Consider the following 15,433-nt stretch of genomic DNA (forward strand, 5'->3'; position numbering starts at 1 on the left):
CTGGCCCAACATTGCCAGAACTCTTGGATTTTCAAGAGAAGCTACAAATACAGAAATTTTAAATGTGAAATCTCCCAAGTTTTAAATGTTGGCAACTAAGTCAAAAATTTTAAAAAGAAATTGTGCTGAAAAAAGACACATCCTAGAGCCACATATGGCCTATAGGTTAGGTTTGCAACCTCAGAATAAAAGAAGAAGAGCTATGAGAATTTTAAGCAATTTTTAAGAGAATTTTAAGCAAGCTAAGTCGTGGCCAGCAAGGCTAGGCATTTTAATGTCACCCACCCAGGTCATTGCCACCTGTCTTCTACTGAATCTAATGGCAGGAGAGAAGGAACCTAGATAGAAAACAATGCAGTAGACACATCAGGAGGCAAAGGTACAGAACAAAGTAACCTTAGTCTTATCCCAGGGATGGCTAGGACTCTTTGGTGGCCTTCTTTCCATAACCTTGGGGAGGCCACCACCCAAGCAGGAAATGAAGCAAGAGACACCTGTCGTGAGGGAGCATTTCTTTACCATAATACACTCTTTCCTGACCCTTGTTCACATAGTGGCCACATAGTGGAGGGTGCTGGGGAGAGAGTTCTTCCTGGCGCCATGCTTGGCATCCCAGGGGTATTCTCAGATATTCCACACTCTTGCTACGGGTGTGACTATGTTCTGGGTAAGTGTTCTTCTCTCCAAACTCATTAGCACCTCTTTTTCATTGGGTTTACTTTTCATCCTTCCTAGGGTGCACTCCCAAGAGTTCCATCAAAATGAAGGAGTCAATGGGTAGTTAGAGTTTGGGGTTTCCATTGGAAAGTCCCAATGCATGCAATGTGTTACTGTAAGAGTGGTGGGTGTGGCAGGGCCGAAAATGAAGCAGGAAAGTTAGACCAGGTGTCTGCTGGCGGCGGGCAGGGACAGACACGGAGATGCTCATCTCCCTGGCTAGGAAAGCTGTTGGTGAGGAAAGAACACTCTAGCCCTCCATCCGGGCCTTGCAGAGGGAGCCATATATAAAGCCCTGTCCCCACCACTGCTGCCTTGACTTCTGTGTCAGCCTCTTTTCCCTGGATATGGATTTTTCAACAAATAGAAGCCGTATCGCAAAGTAGTTCATGATAAAGACTTTGGGGTTATGAAGAGCTTGGTTCAATATCAGACTGCCACAAAGTGAACTTGGTTGGTTGGTTGGTTTTTTTAAAATATATTACTGAGCCTTCGTTTTCCCACGGTTAAAATGGAGTTCATAATAGTAGCCTTTTAAAGATATTGGGGGACACTGGATTAGCTGTCGGCAGTGCCTGGCACTGTCACTATCTTACATAGATCTTCGGGTTCCAGGGGGCTCAGCAATGCATCTGATGGTAGGATTGTTACAGCGGGATGTTGGTTGGGGGCTGCCTTCTTCAGTCCATCTCACCTCTTCTTACCCCTTGGGGAAAGACGGGGAGGCTGTGGATAGAGTGCCCCTTGGCTGGGGTGGGGTGCAGAGTGGACTCTTCACCCTCACGTCTACCCTGTTGCCCCCCCCCCCACTTTCTGGACAAGGATCTAAATTGCCCTGTGTCTCCGGGTCCCTGCAAAGGCACCCCTGACCTCAGCGCCAGGGCTCCTGTGTATTTCAACCCACTCTTGAGTCCAAAGTGCTTTTCTCCCAGCCAACACCATGTAAGTGCTAAGCGCCAGTGTGATGTAGCAACTTGAAGATGACAAACGAATACATTTGAAGAGGAAATGTTGGAAAATAATCCAGTAGAGCTCCATTTGGTATTGGGCCTTTTATCCCGGCCATAACCTAAACCACTTTATGGAGTTAGGTAATGAAATTATCATGTCAGATAATAAAAGGAAGAAGCAGGGACAGAAAGGGAGGCCTTGAGAACCCAAAGCCACCGCATGAGGAATGTGTAGGCAGAAGAGGCAAGGAAGTTCTCACTGGTGGATGCGGGGGTGCTGGGCTCCCAAGGCCAGGGCATTGGCCGTGGGGCTGAGGTGAGACCCCGGAGACGGGTGGACGCTTGGGATCTGCGAGGCTGTCAGAAAAACGGAGAGGTCTGAAGGTCTAGCCCCCTTTGGCGTTGCATGGCCATCAGAGCTGGCCCTTCTCTGCTGCAGTGAATCTTGAAGGCCTTGCTGTTGAAGATTTACCCTGCTTTCGGCCCAGTGGGATTGCTTCCAGTACTTTCATCCAGTACTGTGGGTGCTCCGTGCCCCTTCTCCCCCAGCCTGCCTTCCCTTCCCAAAACGATCTCAGGCTCTGGCTCACTGTTCAGGAAACTATACCTAGACAGTCCCCAAAGACCACGCTCATGATCTGAGTCACGGAGGGCCTACAGTGAGCTCTGTGCTGCCTGGCTTTGGAGAGAGCTGTCACCAGATGGAAGAAAAGGTTCGACACAGGGGTCCGCAGGGCACGATGGGGTGGGCAAAGGGCTTCTTTGGAGGTGGGTTTGCCCCTCCTCAGCCTTCCCTCCACCCATCTGTGCCTTTCCCAGTCAATGTCCATGGTGGTCCTGGCCTCCTCTGCCCTCCCCCAAGCAGATGCCTTTTCCTTCCTGCGCCAGGGTTGTTCTGAGCACGAGGGGGAGGAATGGAGGATCTTGGAGTGGTGCCTCCTATGCTATCAGGATTCAGCACTTAGAATCTTGGAAGGGCTCCACCTGGGAAAGAGTTCCAGAGAAAACAAACTTCAGATCCTGGCTAATATGGGAAAAGGCTCATGTTCACGGAGGCAGCTTCAGGGACCTTGGCAGAGGCTTAGGCAGGCTTGGCCCCTGCCTTTAATGGATCCGACATGGAGCCTTCCAGGACCCATGATGCTGCAAGGCCTCCAAAGGAGATTTCACTCTCAAGCTATAACGTGATGCCTTTCAGAGGAGTTGTAGTCGCTGGGTCTAGTGAACCAACAGCATTTGTTGTTCCAACTGTTTATGCCCTATTTAAGGCAAGAAAGATTTTAAGGGACCAAACTCACATTCCCCCCCCCCGCCCCCGGCCCTGTCTCCTCATTGCCCCTTATCAAGCTGTTTTCCTCTTGGAGATGAGCTGGATTTTTTCTGAGAGAGAGAAGGGGCCAGAAAGAGGGTCTTGGGACCTGCAGGGTCATCACCCCAGTGATAAGAATCATCCTTCTGGCCTGAGAATGGCATCCAGAATAGCAGTGATGGGCACAAGTTCAGGGTGCTCAGGCCCAAGAAGGGGGATGGGGGGCTAACATGTCAGGGAAAGGGTTGGTGATGGCAGATCTTCCCTGACTCCCTGGTTACAGTTCTTGAAGGCCACTGTGTGATACTCAGAGGACAATGTATCTAGATTTTATGCATAAAATAAAGCAGGTGCCCCTACAGGTAAAGCAGTGTGGACTACAAGAGCAGGGAACACCTGGGCTTCTATTTCTGGCACTGTGCCCATGAAAACTACTTCCCCATGTTTTTGCACTTGGGGCTCAATACTGACCATTAATTCCCCCCATGTCTGCCTCTTCTGCCAGGGGTCTTTTCAAACATAGACAATCATGGGATATTAAACTTGAAGGACAATAGAGATCATCTAGTCTCATCAACTCACTATATATATGAGGAACCTGAGGTCCAGAGTGGGGAAGTGTCTTACCCAAGGTCACATGGTGAGTTACCTCCTTTGACGTCTTTGTATGCAGTACAGACCCCTCCCCCAACCAATTTTGATTCTTAAGATTTTTAAGACCTCATGGAATCTCCCTATGTCCCAGAGGACTAGGGGATGACTAGGTGCCCAGTGTGTGATTGGTACTAGAATCCCTTAGGTCAGAGGAGTCTTCCAGGGAGAATATGTCATAGGGCCAAGGTGAGGGATATGGGAGAAGAGAGGGACCGTGACCTGGATGGGAACAGTGGTGTCACACACCTTCTAGGCAGGCCACCCAGACCAGTGGCCTGCCCTCCCTTCCACCTCAGACCCCAGAGAGCCCTCGTCCCGGGTTAACACCGCTTCTCATCCTGAAGCTGAGCCTCTCTCTAAATGTGATGTCATAGACAAGGGAGTTTCCCTCTCTCCTCACAAACCTGGCCCCGCTCCCTGCAGATGGAGGGCTCCCAGTGCCCACATTACTCAACTGTGTTTTGATCTGGGAAGGAGAAGGGGAGAGTCTCAATGCAACCAACTCGGTCTTTTCCCATTGTATCCCCAACACACAGCTGCCCATTGTGTCCTTCACATGCCTGCACATAGCTTTCATGAAAAGACAAGCTTGTCTGCACGCACACACACGGAAACACACACACTGTACAGACATTATTTTATTATTAAACTCTGGGGGTGAGAAACCTCCGTCTGGAGAGTTGATCAGGAACACCCACATCTCTGGACACTCTGGACATCCTAATTCAGTCCATGGCAATGTGGCCAGACTGGAGCTGACTTCTCATGCCCTTGGCTTACCAGGGTCATTGCTCCAGAACATTTCCATCCCCTATAAGACTTGGCATTATGATGTGGCCAAAAAAAGCAGCCATTATTTCCTAAACTTTCCACTGAGCTGGTGAAAGGAAACCAAAAGTCAACGAGAAAGAGGGGGCAGGCTTGGAAGAATAGCGCTCCTACCCCCCGGGTGTAGTCAAGGTAGTCTATAGGATTCTGGCTCCTAGGATTAGAAGTAGCCCTCTACTACCCCTTACTATCCCCAGTGCAAGTTCTGAGAATGCATCCCTCCCACCCCGCCAGTGACCCTAGCGGTGATGCCCCCTTCCCATCTACCTGTCGGCTCATCCTCAGGGGCTCCTCCCAACCACATGAGGCCACTTCTGCTCTTCTGTGATAATCCAAGGCCAAGCCCACAGATAGTTGGCTCACTTCCCTTCCTCGGTTCAGTGGAGGCCGCAGCAAGATGGAGTGTTTCCAGTTTCTCTGACCATGCTGAGTTTTAAGTTAATCCCGTCCTCCCGTCCTTCCCTTTTGCTGACAATTCACTTGGCAGTTTCCAATATATATCTGTGTCCATATCTCCCATTCTTCCCCCCCCCCCGCCCCCTTCAAGCTCCCTCTCTGTTTCCCCTCCTAGTTTCGATCTTCTTTGGGGCGGGGGGGATTTTGGTTTTTACTTTATTTTGCTTTTTTCTGTTTTTCTTTTTTTGTTTTTGTTTTTTATAGGTTTCAGAGAAATTATGTTGAATCCAATAAGCCTTCCCGGACATTCCAAGCCTCTTAACCATGGCATCTATGTTGAGGATGTCAGTGTTTATTTCAGCAAAGGACGTCATGGCTTTTAAAAACTCCTTTTAAGCCTCCCTGTTTTGATGTCACCTGGGTAGGCTGGGCCCTCTGAGAGGTGGGAAGCTCTAGGCGCTGTTCTCTTTGGATCCAGGGATGCTAAGTAGAAACTGCATGAGCCGCCGGTGCCCCTGCACCCTTTCACGCCACCAAGACGGGTGTCGTCCCTCATCCGCCACTGGCAGGGCTGCCCTTCCCCTCAGTCATCACTGTGCTCCTTCTTCTCCCCCCACCCCACCCCGGCCTCCGAGGCAGCTCCTGCCGCCATCTTTAGAGCCAATAAAGAGAATTGAAAACCTGTGCACCAAGAACCATCTTTAAAAAAAAAAACAACAACACACACTAGCCATTCTCTTGCTTTCCAAAAAACCACCCAACCACCACGAGAAAGCCTGATGAAGTCCAGCCGTGCTCCAGCCTCACTTACCCTGCTTGGAAGCGTGGGGTCTCTCCCTGGCTCTCCCTAGGATACCAGGTTGTCCTCTTAGCAACCTCATCGCCCTGCAACCTCCAATGGGGAAAAGCGTCTAAGCAGAGGTGGAGACCACGTGGTGAGAGAGGGGGAGCCGGGCCCGAGTGTTGGCACCAGATTAGGTCTCAGAGGAAAGAATGGAAACCAATCATTTTCTATATATATATATACATATATATATATATGTGTGTGTGTATATATATATATATATAATTTTTTTTTTGGTGGAGAAAACCATACTTTTTTTGGACACATTTTCCCCCCTCCCTTCCTCTTCGCTCTGGAATGGCTCACAGTGAGTGTGATATTAGAAAACTCCTTGGCCCCAAGATGTGCAGTGCTGACAAGCTTTTGCTACGGGAGGTCTTGCCCGTGAATGGGCCATCCTCCTAGGACCACAAGGGACCGAGCGAGTCAGGGCCCAAGGCCCTTCCTGCTAGTCCCTGATCCCAGGATTGGCTCTCTACCCCCAATTTCACTTACTCTTGACTCTGAGAACTTTCGGAACCCAGTGGAATCACCCATTTCAAGGCCAAGATGAACTGCAGGGAAGAGAAGGAAAAATTGGCCTCCTCCAGCCCCTCTCATGAAACCAGTGGAAGGGCCATCCTGTTCTCTGGTCAATATATGTGTTTACTTTGCTTGCTTTGACTCATGCCTTACTCCACGGCCACCCTCTCCCAAAGAGGGGGTTTGTTCCTTCCATTTCCAACTCGATCCGCTGGGGAGAGGGAAGGCACAGCTGTAGGGCCTGAACCTCTCCCAGATTTGCTGCCGTGCTGGCTGAGTGGACTCCGGGCTTGACCCAGCCGCTCCCACCTGGGGTACCTCCGTGGTGAGAAGTCAGCACAGGCTGTCCCTTGATGGTGGAGAGCATGAAGCAGGGGGGTCTCCCATGGGGAGCTCTTAGGACACGATGGTGGTGGTTTTTAACCCACTTAAGTTTTGGGGTGGTGACTCACAGCAAGAGATAGTACATTCTCTCTGGCTTCAGCAAATTTACATGGGAATCAAGCTTCCCACTGAAGGTCCTCCTTCCTGGGTCCTGTGGTTGGTGGTTCTTTGTGCCAGGTTCCCGCTGATTCTGTAGATGCCTCCATGGGGTTTAAAATCACGAAGCTTTCCAAGTTCTTGGCCCATTTTGGGGGTGGCCTCCCAGACACCGTAGTGTCCAGAGTATTGTGTGGGGGTTCAGGTTTTCTCCAGGGCCTCAAGATGTGTGTGTATCTAGCCCCTGCCAGCTTCCCGCCATCCTGCCCCCCCCACCCCCCACTGCTTCATGTCAGGCTGATCCCCACCATGTCCTGCTGACCCTTTGGGCCAGGGCCTCCTCCCGAGTGTGGCTTTAAGGAGTAAGCTTGAGGATGATGTTTTTTTAATTATTGTAAATCATTACCTCATTTCCAGCCTGCCAGGCTCCATCCATCCCAGCATCTTTTATTCTGCCATTTTCTCACCTTGTGCTATGACAATGGGGCGTTGTATTTCCACAGAGACTTATAGGAGTGTTCAGTGTATAGTTTCTTAATAAACACTTTATTTTCTAATGAAATGACTGCATCAGACCTCTTATTTGGCAACTTTGCAAAGAATATTAAAGACACAGAAATTCTCACATTTCTCCCCCCTACCCTCCCCCCATTTTACTGATACTCTTTTAAAGAAGTTTCTTAGCTCAGTCCTTGTTTGCCAAAGTGTTTACAATCTGTTGCATTGGTTGCTTTCATTGAGACTCCTCCAGATAGGTCAAGTCCATCTAGTGAAGTGTTTCCTCATTCTATCGAGGCAGAATTAGAGGCACAGAGAGGTTGAATGGTTCACCCAGGGTCACACAGCACAAGAGGCGGAAGCGAGATTCAAGCCTGACTCCTCCAGACACTGCTCAGGCCACTGAGACCCTCACCTCCTTGGTGGCTGGAGGACTGACTGTTCTGTTGTCTGAGCGGCTAAGGCTTACCATGATCCTTTCTTCAGAACTGACGTGTAAGAGGTTTGGGAGTAGAACTGAGAGATCCTTGCATCAGTAGGTCACTAGGAGAATCCTAGTAGAGCAGTTTTGTACCTTCCCTGGATCTTGAGGACGTGACCTTGCCCAGAAGAAGACGGGGCTCTAGGCTTGTAGGCCAATCTGCTGATCATTCAGGGATGCCCCATCCACACACCCATGCACACACACACTCAGGTGGGCCAGACTCTCCACCAGGTCTCATGTGGGCGGCCTGAAGCAGGAGGCAGTGGTGGGGTCCTCCTGAGAGTAGCATGTGTAAGTGAGCTGGGCTTGGCTGTCTGCCCTGGGTTCCTGGCCATGCCTGTAACTTACGTCTACCTTTGAGGAGGAGGGGCCTCTGCACAGGGTATCCAGAGCGGGAGTGGAGGACGGGCTGAGGAAGATTTCCTGGGTGGGACTGGACCTTTTGCTGGGCCTCGGCAGGCTTTGTGGGAGCTTGCTTACTTAGCAGGTAACAGAGAGACAGGTAGAGCAAGGTGGGGGAGCTCAAGGCGGGAGTCCAAGACAGGAGTGGTCGGGCTAGGGTGCTGCTTTTTCTCCTGACCCTCATTGACTTAACCTCCCATTTAAATCGAGTTTGAGCCGCCCCGCCCCCAACCCCACCCCAAATGGAAGTTCCTCTCCTCTGGAATGGCCTGGGTAGCGCCTTGCCCCAGCTCTGCATTCTCCTATTCTCTGTGGTTCCAGGGCTGGAACTGGGATGTCCCAAGGGATCGGAGGGTCTTGGGGACCACGGGGAAACTTTCATTTTTAGTAAGAGAGATTTGAGCGTTGCTTCGCTCAAATGCATGGAGCCTTGGAAGCATGGGAGAAGAGGGGATGAATGGAAATGGCCCCTGAGGTGGGGGGAGGGACAGCACCCAGCTCAGAGGGAGGGGCCCGCACCAGCCCTGTGAACGGAGCGCCATTCCAACGCGGGAGGAGGCAAGAAGAAAGACGGGGGTTTAGAGGTTTGGGGGCAAGGAAGGGGAGGAGGGCTTTCCGGTGCCTTCTGTTTTGCCTGTTAAGTGGCAAGGCCAGGCCTTGTGCCTTGAGTGAGATCTGAGGGGAGCTGAGAAAGTCTGCAGTGCCCAGCGGAGGAAACGGGCAGGTGACAGATGAGCGCAGAGCGTTGTCAGGCTGAACTAGGACCAGCTGAGAAGGGAGAACAGTGTTCAGTGTCCAGGACTCTGTTTTTCAAGCTTTCCTGCTGGGTCCTGAAGTCCCTGGCATTTACCCCAACGTTAGAGCCTCTGGGGCTGTTAGAGTTGGCACGGGGCAGACGCAGAGAGTGGAACTCGGCCCAGAAGGAGGCTGGCTTGGCCTTGCTTCATGCGGGGGGGTGGGGGTGCTCGGGGGACCAGCAAGACCTTCTGGGTTTAGAATCTCACCCACAGGATTTCACAGTGGTTTTCTTGGACTCCAGCTTGCACTGTTGTCCTGCCGTTCAGGTCCACGGCTGACATAGGCCATGAATCCAGGGTGCTTGCCAGGTGCTTCTCTGGGTCTGAATTTTAGAGGGGGTGGCTGAGGAACACTGGTTCTGAACCCTATTCTCGGGAGTCTGGAGAGTGGGAAGCTTGCTCTGTGCTTAAAGACAGCGGTGAAAACAGGAGTGGGGCCTCCCAGGGGCATGCTCTGGAGAGGACTGGAGTCGGTCACAAGGATTGCATGGCCAGATCCTGGAACTGGTTACCGAGTGCCGAAGAATGGGGCCCACCCGTGAAACATTATCCTTATGTCACTGATGCAGAGCCACTCAGAGCCAGATACATCTTACCCAGGAGGAGGCTGAGACTCCCGAATGCTCAGGAATGAGTCCCGGTTGTCACAGTTTGGGACCGGCAGAACCAGGGCCGACGTGAGGTCGCCCTGACTTCCCTGAGGTCTTCTGCTTCTGGAAGGCTGCAGTCCTGGGGGCTTCCCTGACCCCTCCCGAGGTGAACAAGTCTTTCAGGGCTCTTTGAGGCTAGCTGCCATTCTGAACCTCCCTCTGGAACCACCCAAACCGGGTGATTTTTAAAGACTCTCTGGAAAAAAATGTCTGCAGTGTTTTTATTCCTCACCCATGCTAGCATTTCGTGACCCCACACACCTGAAGTGGTGGTTGGTCTTCGGTATAAGATTAATCACCCAGCTTGCAGGCTGAGAGATTGCCAAGCAGACAACGGCGGCGTCTTTAATCTTGGGGATGGCTTGTCGGGTGAGACGCCCGGGTGGGTGAGGCTGCCCGGGTCCGGGCAAGTGGGAGCAGCTTCAGACAGGAAGGTGGTGGGAGGAAGGATGCTCCTTGCCTGACTCCCCTGCCCCCATTCGAACTTTCTTGTCCCATCCGAAAGACCTCCCGGGGTGTCGAAGCTCAGCCATGTGCTTCTCACCCAGGAAAAGAGCAGATGCTGAGCATGTTCTGCGTGGAAGCTGGGCCACTCTGGCTCTTCCCTCCTGTGTGGGAATTCTTCTGCAGCCAAACTTCCAGAAGCCATGTCCTCACCTCCACCTCCCAGCTGCAGGTGTGACCTGAGCACAGGTGTGCCGGGCCCAGGACGCCTCCCCTGGCTGGGCCCAGTTCCCGCAGGTCAGGCCCAGGCGTGAGCAGAGAGGCCCGTGCAGCTCAGACACAGCAGTGAAGGGCCGGAGCGGGTTCAAGGCCACTGAGGCAGGACAAGCGTGAGCGGATCAGAGCAGGAGGCTTTGTTGCTGTGTAGCTTTCTGAGCTATGCTAGACATGGATTAGGCAGAGCGCCTTTGTTCTTCGGTGTTCAGGGACCCTGAGCTCTGGCTTGACTCATGTGTTGCTGTCAGAGTAGTTCTAGAAGGGAGAGAGAAACGAGGTAAGGAGGAGCAGGGAGGCGGCAGGTGCTGCTGGCCGCTCTGGGGCTCGCCTGGGAAGGACAGGAACGAGGGAAACTCCTGAGTGTGGCAGTGGAGGCGGTGACAGGGCAGTGGGGAGCGTGGGAGTGACAGGGAGCCTGGTTCGCAGCCAGAGTGTCTGAGAGGCCTGGGCCCCCTCCCCTCTCCCTGCCCCCCCCGTGCCCTCCCCTTCCCCCTCTTCGGTGGGGTTGATGTGGGCAAAGCTGCTGCACTCCTAGTTGCCTTGAGTGGCTCTCGCTCTGCACTTTGCACTTCCCACCTCCCCCGGAAAACCTCAGCTTGTAGCTGACAGTATCACTCTCCGAGCTCAGTAAGACTCCTTGTTCGGCCCTACTTGAACCCCACAGTGAGTTAAAGATGTGAGATGTGCTGGTGAGAGATAAGGTCCCTTGTCTGCTTCTTGGGGGGGGTGGGTCCAAAAATTCCATCAGGATTCTGAGATCCGTTTGGGTAGGACTTCCACCCCAATTCCTCCTCTCGGTGGGTGACATTTCCATAACGTGAGCCCAGGGTCCCCTTGGAGTTAAATCTCCCCTGCTGGCTCGGGGAGGTTTCTGCATGGGGAGGAGGCCTACGGCCTCTCTGTCTCCTGGCCCCGTCCATCAGGACACTTCCCCTCCCACCATGAGGTATCAGGGTGCGCCTCAGAGAGCTAGATCTTTGCGCACCGTGCTGGCCTTGCAGGGGGATGAGAGTGTGTGGCTCGAGTGTTCTTTGTGCTTGGTGTGGGAGGGGGGGCAGTGAGAACGGGGGAGAAGGAAGAAGTACTGGGGCTGGCCTTGGGCAAGGCCTGCTGGCTTCCCTGAAGGAGGAATGAGCAGGTAGGAGGATCTCTGAGAAGCGCAGATCCTGCAGGGTGTAGGGGAAGCTGCCGGCTTCAATGCTGTGTCAGAGGCCTCCGGCCCAGGGTAAGACCCAGTCCACGTGGGCCCACTTTGGGAAGGCATCTGGAACTCTGTGGGGTAGAGGGGAGAAGCAGGCTTACCACATTCTGAGAGAAGGGCCAGAGCCGTAGAGAGGTCCTGGCTGGGGGCTTTGACGACACTTCTCACGCCTCGGAAACAGGAGACACACGAGCTTCCTGCACAGCCCTGGGGTTCTTGGGGGTCACGGTGTTTCCCCACACCCCTCTGCAAACAGGAACTGCCTGAGGCCTCTCTGACGTAGAGGAATCTGTGATTCGGTGAAGGATGGAGAAGGGGGCACAGAGTGTAACAATAGGAACAGAGCTTGGCTTTTCTGAGAGGCAGAGATGCTGAGCCGTTCTCCCCGCACGCCCCCCCCCCGCCCCTTTAAGAGCAGCATCAAGTGATGTGTGAGGATTTGGAGGGGTGGTCAACACTCCCCACTCGGAGACCAAGGAGCCAGGCTGCCCAAGGTAGGAGTTCCAGGATTGTGCTCCCTGGTCTGTGGCTTCATCAAAGTTTGGGGTGGGGTTGGGGGCAGAGCATCACATCAGCTCAGATAACAACCCTGCCAAGCCTGACTGTGGTAAGTAATGCTGGTGGCCTTGGGGGCTACTAGTGACGACCAGCTTGTCTTCGTGGCCCTCCTTCCCCTCGGCCCCTCCTGCCCACGGGCTGTTACCACGGCAGCAACACGACAGCCTGCTTCTGCCTTTGGAAACCTCATTGGAGCGATTGGCCTGTTTCCCTTAAAAAGACGCAGGCTTCCCTCCTTTGTCCCCAAGTTCATTCTGCCGTGAGAGGGGCAGGGACCTGTCCCCGGGAAAGTGATTTCACTGCCGGGGGGGATATGCCCGGGTGATACTTCTTTTATAGAGCTCTGACCTGCCACCTCCTTTTACTCTGAAGCTCCCCTTAGTTTTGGTCTGTTTTGGTCCTTGCAACGTTGCTTTACAATTGCAACGCAATGTCCTTTGCGCTGCAAGGTTTGCAACAGTCTTTGGCCAAAGGTCATGCTATCCTGACTCCCAGATGGACATGTCAGGGAAAGAGCGGGCGTGGGGTGGGGGGGGGGTCGCAGGTGCTCTTAAAGGAAGGACATCTGTCTACGGTCTGTGATGTGGCTCTAATCAGCCGCACAGGCTGGGGACATCGTTACATCACACGGCCAGGTTCTTGAGGGTATCCAGGAACACAGGACATGGAGAGCCCTTGAGTCTGAAGTTGAGAGGGTTTAGGTCCCAAACGCAGGAGACCTCTGGACCTACAAGAGTTCTGTCACTCCTTCGTCTTTATCAGCACCGGCTGGCCAAGCAGTGCCCAAGTCCTCAAGTCTGTGTCCCATGGGGCAAATGTAGGTGCCCTCCTTCAAACAATCTCAGGGAGAAGGAAAAGACCAGAAGGCAAGCTGAGGCCAGCCTCTGTATTCTAGGGACACCAAAGTGTCGGCCTTCTCCTGCTGTTAGTTCTGAGAGAAAACTCACATGACGGAGAGCCTGAGGGGAAATCTCACAGCAATTTTTGTCACGAGCTTCAGTCTCCGCAAGGTCAATCTGGCCAGGAGGACACGGCCAGGCTCCATGACTTGAGCTGCTCCTCTCTGAGGGCCGCAGCTTTGGACCGAAGCCTTTCCCTTCAGAGGAGCCAGACGCCGAGCCGGCCAGTGAGAGCTTGAGTCCGTTCTTTCCCACAGTCAGTGGGGAGTAGAGGAGGTGTCACAAATATAGAATACATTCTCAGAATGTCCTTCCTGGGAGAATTTAAATTCTGAGTCCCTGTTTGAATGACTCATGGAATCCTTCCCTCCTGATGGCTGTTGGTTTGGCAACTCTGCTACCATAACAGGCAACGGCCCCTAGTACCTCTGATACCAAATGGCCAATCTGGTCATTAAGAAGAGTAACCCTACTGTGCATTTTCAGGATGGCATTTTTGGCTGTCTCAGTAGTTTTAGGGGGCCAACCGCTTGACCAACTATTGTCTCACTTGAATTGATCAGTTTTCTGGGCAAAGCTTCAGCTTCTGCAATATGACTCTCTTAATTTGAGTCCCCAACTTGCAGAGAAACCTTTCCCTCCTACTCCAGTTACTACAGAAATGATGTTGTCAGGATCAGGTGCTCTCCTTTTCATTGGTTCAGACAGTGCTTCCCCGAGTCTCATGAGATGCTAAGAGCCCATCCAATAACTTTGGAGAATGTTGTATGGTGTAGCCAATCTCTTACAGATTCACAATACACATTAGGATATTAAAGGCTCTGAGAAGTCCTGCTTTAAATAAACCTTTTTTCCCACCACTTTCGCAATCTAATCGAACACAGAATGCTCTTCACTTAATACCTACCAGTAGATTGACACACACACTTTAGGTAACACTGGGTTATCAGGTGGTCAGAGCTTTTTTTAAAAGAAGAATGAAACAGGATATTAACCAACCACTGACTTTATATCAAGATGAACAACCACACCCCAACACCTTTGCCCAGCCGTAGGCTCAGTCCCTACTTCTGCCCTCTGCTTGGCAAAGAGGCAGATATGATCCTGAGAGCTGATGGATAGGTACTCTTGTGAAGAGCAGGAAACCTTCACTGTGGTATCTCAGAAGAAGATGGTAAGTCATCTCACCTAAGTGCGTAAGACTTCAGCACTAAACCTGGCCACCTTCCCAGGCTGGTGGAGGAGACATCATCTAGTGGTAGGACACAAAAATGAAGACCTGGAGCCCAGTCTCAGCACCTCCACTAGGAAAAATGGCTTGGGGTAAGTTACCTTTCCTTGTTCCATATTTGTCTCTGAGCTTGGTAAACCTCAGATACAAAGACTCTACCTAGACAAGTGTCCCAAACGCCATACCCCATGAATCACTATTGTCTCCTGGTGGGGGGCATCTTTTGGTTCTTTGTTGCATCTCTCTCTGCTGAGTGTCTTGGTGTATCACGTGCGAAGAGTGCCTTTGCTCCCTTCTGGAATGCTTGGGGGCTTGAAGGCAAGGGGAGGGAAGAAAGAGAGAGATGGGTGCCCTTTCACATGAGGGTTGGTGGATTTCTCTGGATGAGGAAGGAAGCGGATGCTTGGGAGTTAATAGACCCTTTCTGTCACAGTTGGACAGGGCCAAGCGGGAGTTCTTGGCAAGATTTTCCGACTTTGATCTCAAGAAGGCAGCTCTGCCTAACAAATAGTCTGAAATGTCAAAGAATAAATGTTAAAGCTTGAGGGGTCGTTCTCTGGGGAGTTGCCTGGGCTGGCTAGGGAGGGAGAGGAGGAGGGAGAGAGGGACACAGCAGAATCCTCCATATAAAGATTCTGACTTGGTTTTGTGATATTTAAGAAAAAAGAAAACTCTGAATTATTTATAGCACAGAAGATGGAAGCAGGCTGTAAAGAAGTAGCCCGGCTTAAGATGGTAGTTCACGTTCCATTATTTATCTGCCCCAGCCTTGAACTGGTAAAACTTTTCTTGTTGGTGACATGCTATTGACCTCTCCTTGAATTATTTATTGTTATTATTATTACTACTATTATTATTATGTTAGGAAAAGTCAAGTCCTTTGACATGAGAGTTGGGGGGAGGCAATTTCTAGAAATGGTTGTTACAGAGAGCAGGACTTATCTCTTCCTCTTGAAGGATCTCCAGCATGTCCTTCACCACCCCTTTCCACTCCCACCAGCTTGTGTACTGCTCCTAGACAGGTGTGAAGCACTTTGGTTTTGGCCTGGCCACTAGTGGGCCATGTTGATATTATTTCAGCATGGCGGATATTGTCTCCCCGTTGTTCCATTTGCAAGATGGAGGCAACTGTCATCTGCCTCTTCTGGGTATGCTGGGCCAGTGAATGATGCCCTGTGTTCAGAACACCTTGCGCCTGGGTGGGGGTGGAGGGGAGAGAAAATACCATCAATGTTATGTGGTGGGTGTGGGGGCGGGGGGAAGAAAGGAAGTAAAGAAATTATAAAGGGAAAA

The 15,433-nt window shown here is 51.9% G+C and overlaps 1 protein-coding gene across 8 annotated transcripts in view; it reads left to right on the top strand.

Moving 5' to 3' along the window:
* The window catches only part of NTRK3 (neurotrophic receptor tyrosine kinase 3), a 383,244-nt gene that overhangs the window by 281,649 nt on the left and 86,162 nt on the right, over nt 1-15,433 (top strand). For 2 of the 8 annotated variants that reach the window (XM_028122171.2, XM_088025202.1), the window contains 2 exons: nt 3,482-3,616; nt 5,119-5,398. The exons of 5 other annotated variants lie outside the window; for them this stretch is intronic. In XM_028122171.2, the coding sequence (XP_027977972.1) occupies nt 3,482-3,616; nt 5,119-5,237 (254 nt within the window). In that variant the 3' untranslated portion in view covers nt 5,238-5,398. Of the gene's footprint in view, nt 1-3,481; nt 3,617-5,118; nt 5,399-15,433 lie in introns of those variants that run through there. One more of the 8 variants, XM_028122172.2, reaches the window with a different exon arrangement.

This window comes from Eumetopias jubatus, unplaced genomic scaffold (genome assembly GCF_037043125.1).
Source record: "Eumetopias jubatus isolate StellerSeaLion01/CBP00866 unplaced genomic scaffold, mEumJub1_p1.0 scaffold_7, whole genome shotgun sequence".
NCBI lineage: Eukaryota > Metazoa > Chordata > Mammalia > Carnivora > Otariidae > Eumetopias > Eumetopias jubatus.